We start from the raw sequence: 879 nt of genomic DNA on the forward strand, positions 1-879 counted from the left end.
AAAAATGAAGCAGCATCCCAAGAGATGACCCAGGAAGATATCGCCAATTATGTCCCTTACAGCGAACTCTTAGCAGGATTGAAAGTCGCTTTGACATTCATCAATGAGGGAAATATAGTGGAGCATCAATTTCTAATTGCTCTTGGGATGAACCTGGATGCAGATAAAATTCGTAGATGCGATATTTTCAAAGCGATGATTAGCGAAGACGCTAATGTTATGGTGAACAACGAAGGGAAAACTGTCTTCATCCAAAAATGCAACAAGACTGGTGAAAAGAATGTCCTCATTCAGATGGGAAACCTCATTCAGCCATATGTAAACATGTTAGCAAACGTTAGAAAGGCCAATGGACAGGATTGTCTTTTTCTAAAACCTGATGGAAGTATTCCAACCGATGCCTGGTATAGCGATGAATTTGGTAATGCTATGGAATGAATGTTTGGAAAGCGTGTAACACAGAAACGCCTTCGAATTTCAGTGGGGATGCATCTTTCTGAAACGGATAATGGAGATCATGCTTATCAGAAGGAAATCAAACATAGGATGGGTCATACCTATGCTGTTCATCAGTGCTATTACAATCTGTTCAAGTCATTTGTAGAACAGCCTAGGAATTAGTGACTGTTTTCATAATCATTTACTGCATCTCTTGCATTATGTATAAGTTCACTTCTCAGCTCCCAAGTTGACTGATCACGGTCATATCCTCTCCATAATACTTCATATTCTACTACTTGTCTTCCACCGACTCGACGTGTTCTTTTATCTAACAATGCTTCAACTTCATACTCACCTTCTGGTACTTCCTCTTCATCGTCTTCAATCTCAGGTTCAACTTGCGGAGCCTCCCCAGCGGCATCCTCTTTAGGAATTAGA

At 40.4% G+C, this 879-nt stretch overlaps 1 protein-coding gene across 1 annotated transcript; it reads left to right on the forward strand.

Moving 5' to 3' along the window:
- Positions 1 to 24: 24 nt before the first annotated feature.
- On the forward strand, positions 25 to 438 carry SPPG_07201 (uncharacterized protein; the record flags this gene model as incomplete). The annotated part of the gene is made up of 1 exon (XM_016755371.1): positions 25 to 438. The coding sequence occupies one exon, from the start codon at positions 25 to 27 to the stop codon at positions 436 to 438; it is 414 nt and encodes a 137-aa protein (XP_016605314.1).
- Positions 439 to 879: the final 441 nt, after the last annotated feature.

This window comes from Spizellomyces punctatus (genome assembly GCF_000182565.1).
Source record: "Spizellomyces punctatus DAOM BR117 chromosome Unknown supercont1.15, whole genome shotgun sequence".
Taxonomy (NCBI): Eukaryota; Fungi; Chytridiomycota; class Chytridiomycetes; order Spizellomycetales; family Spizellomycetaceae; genus Spizellomyces; species Spizellomyces punctatus.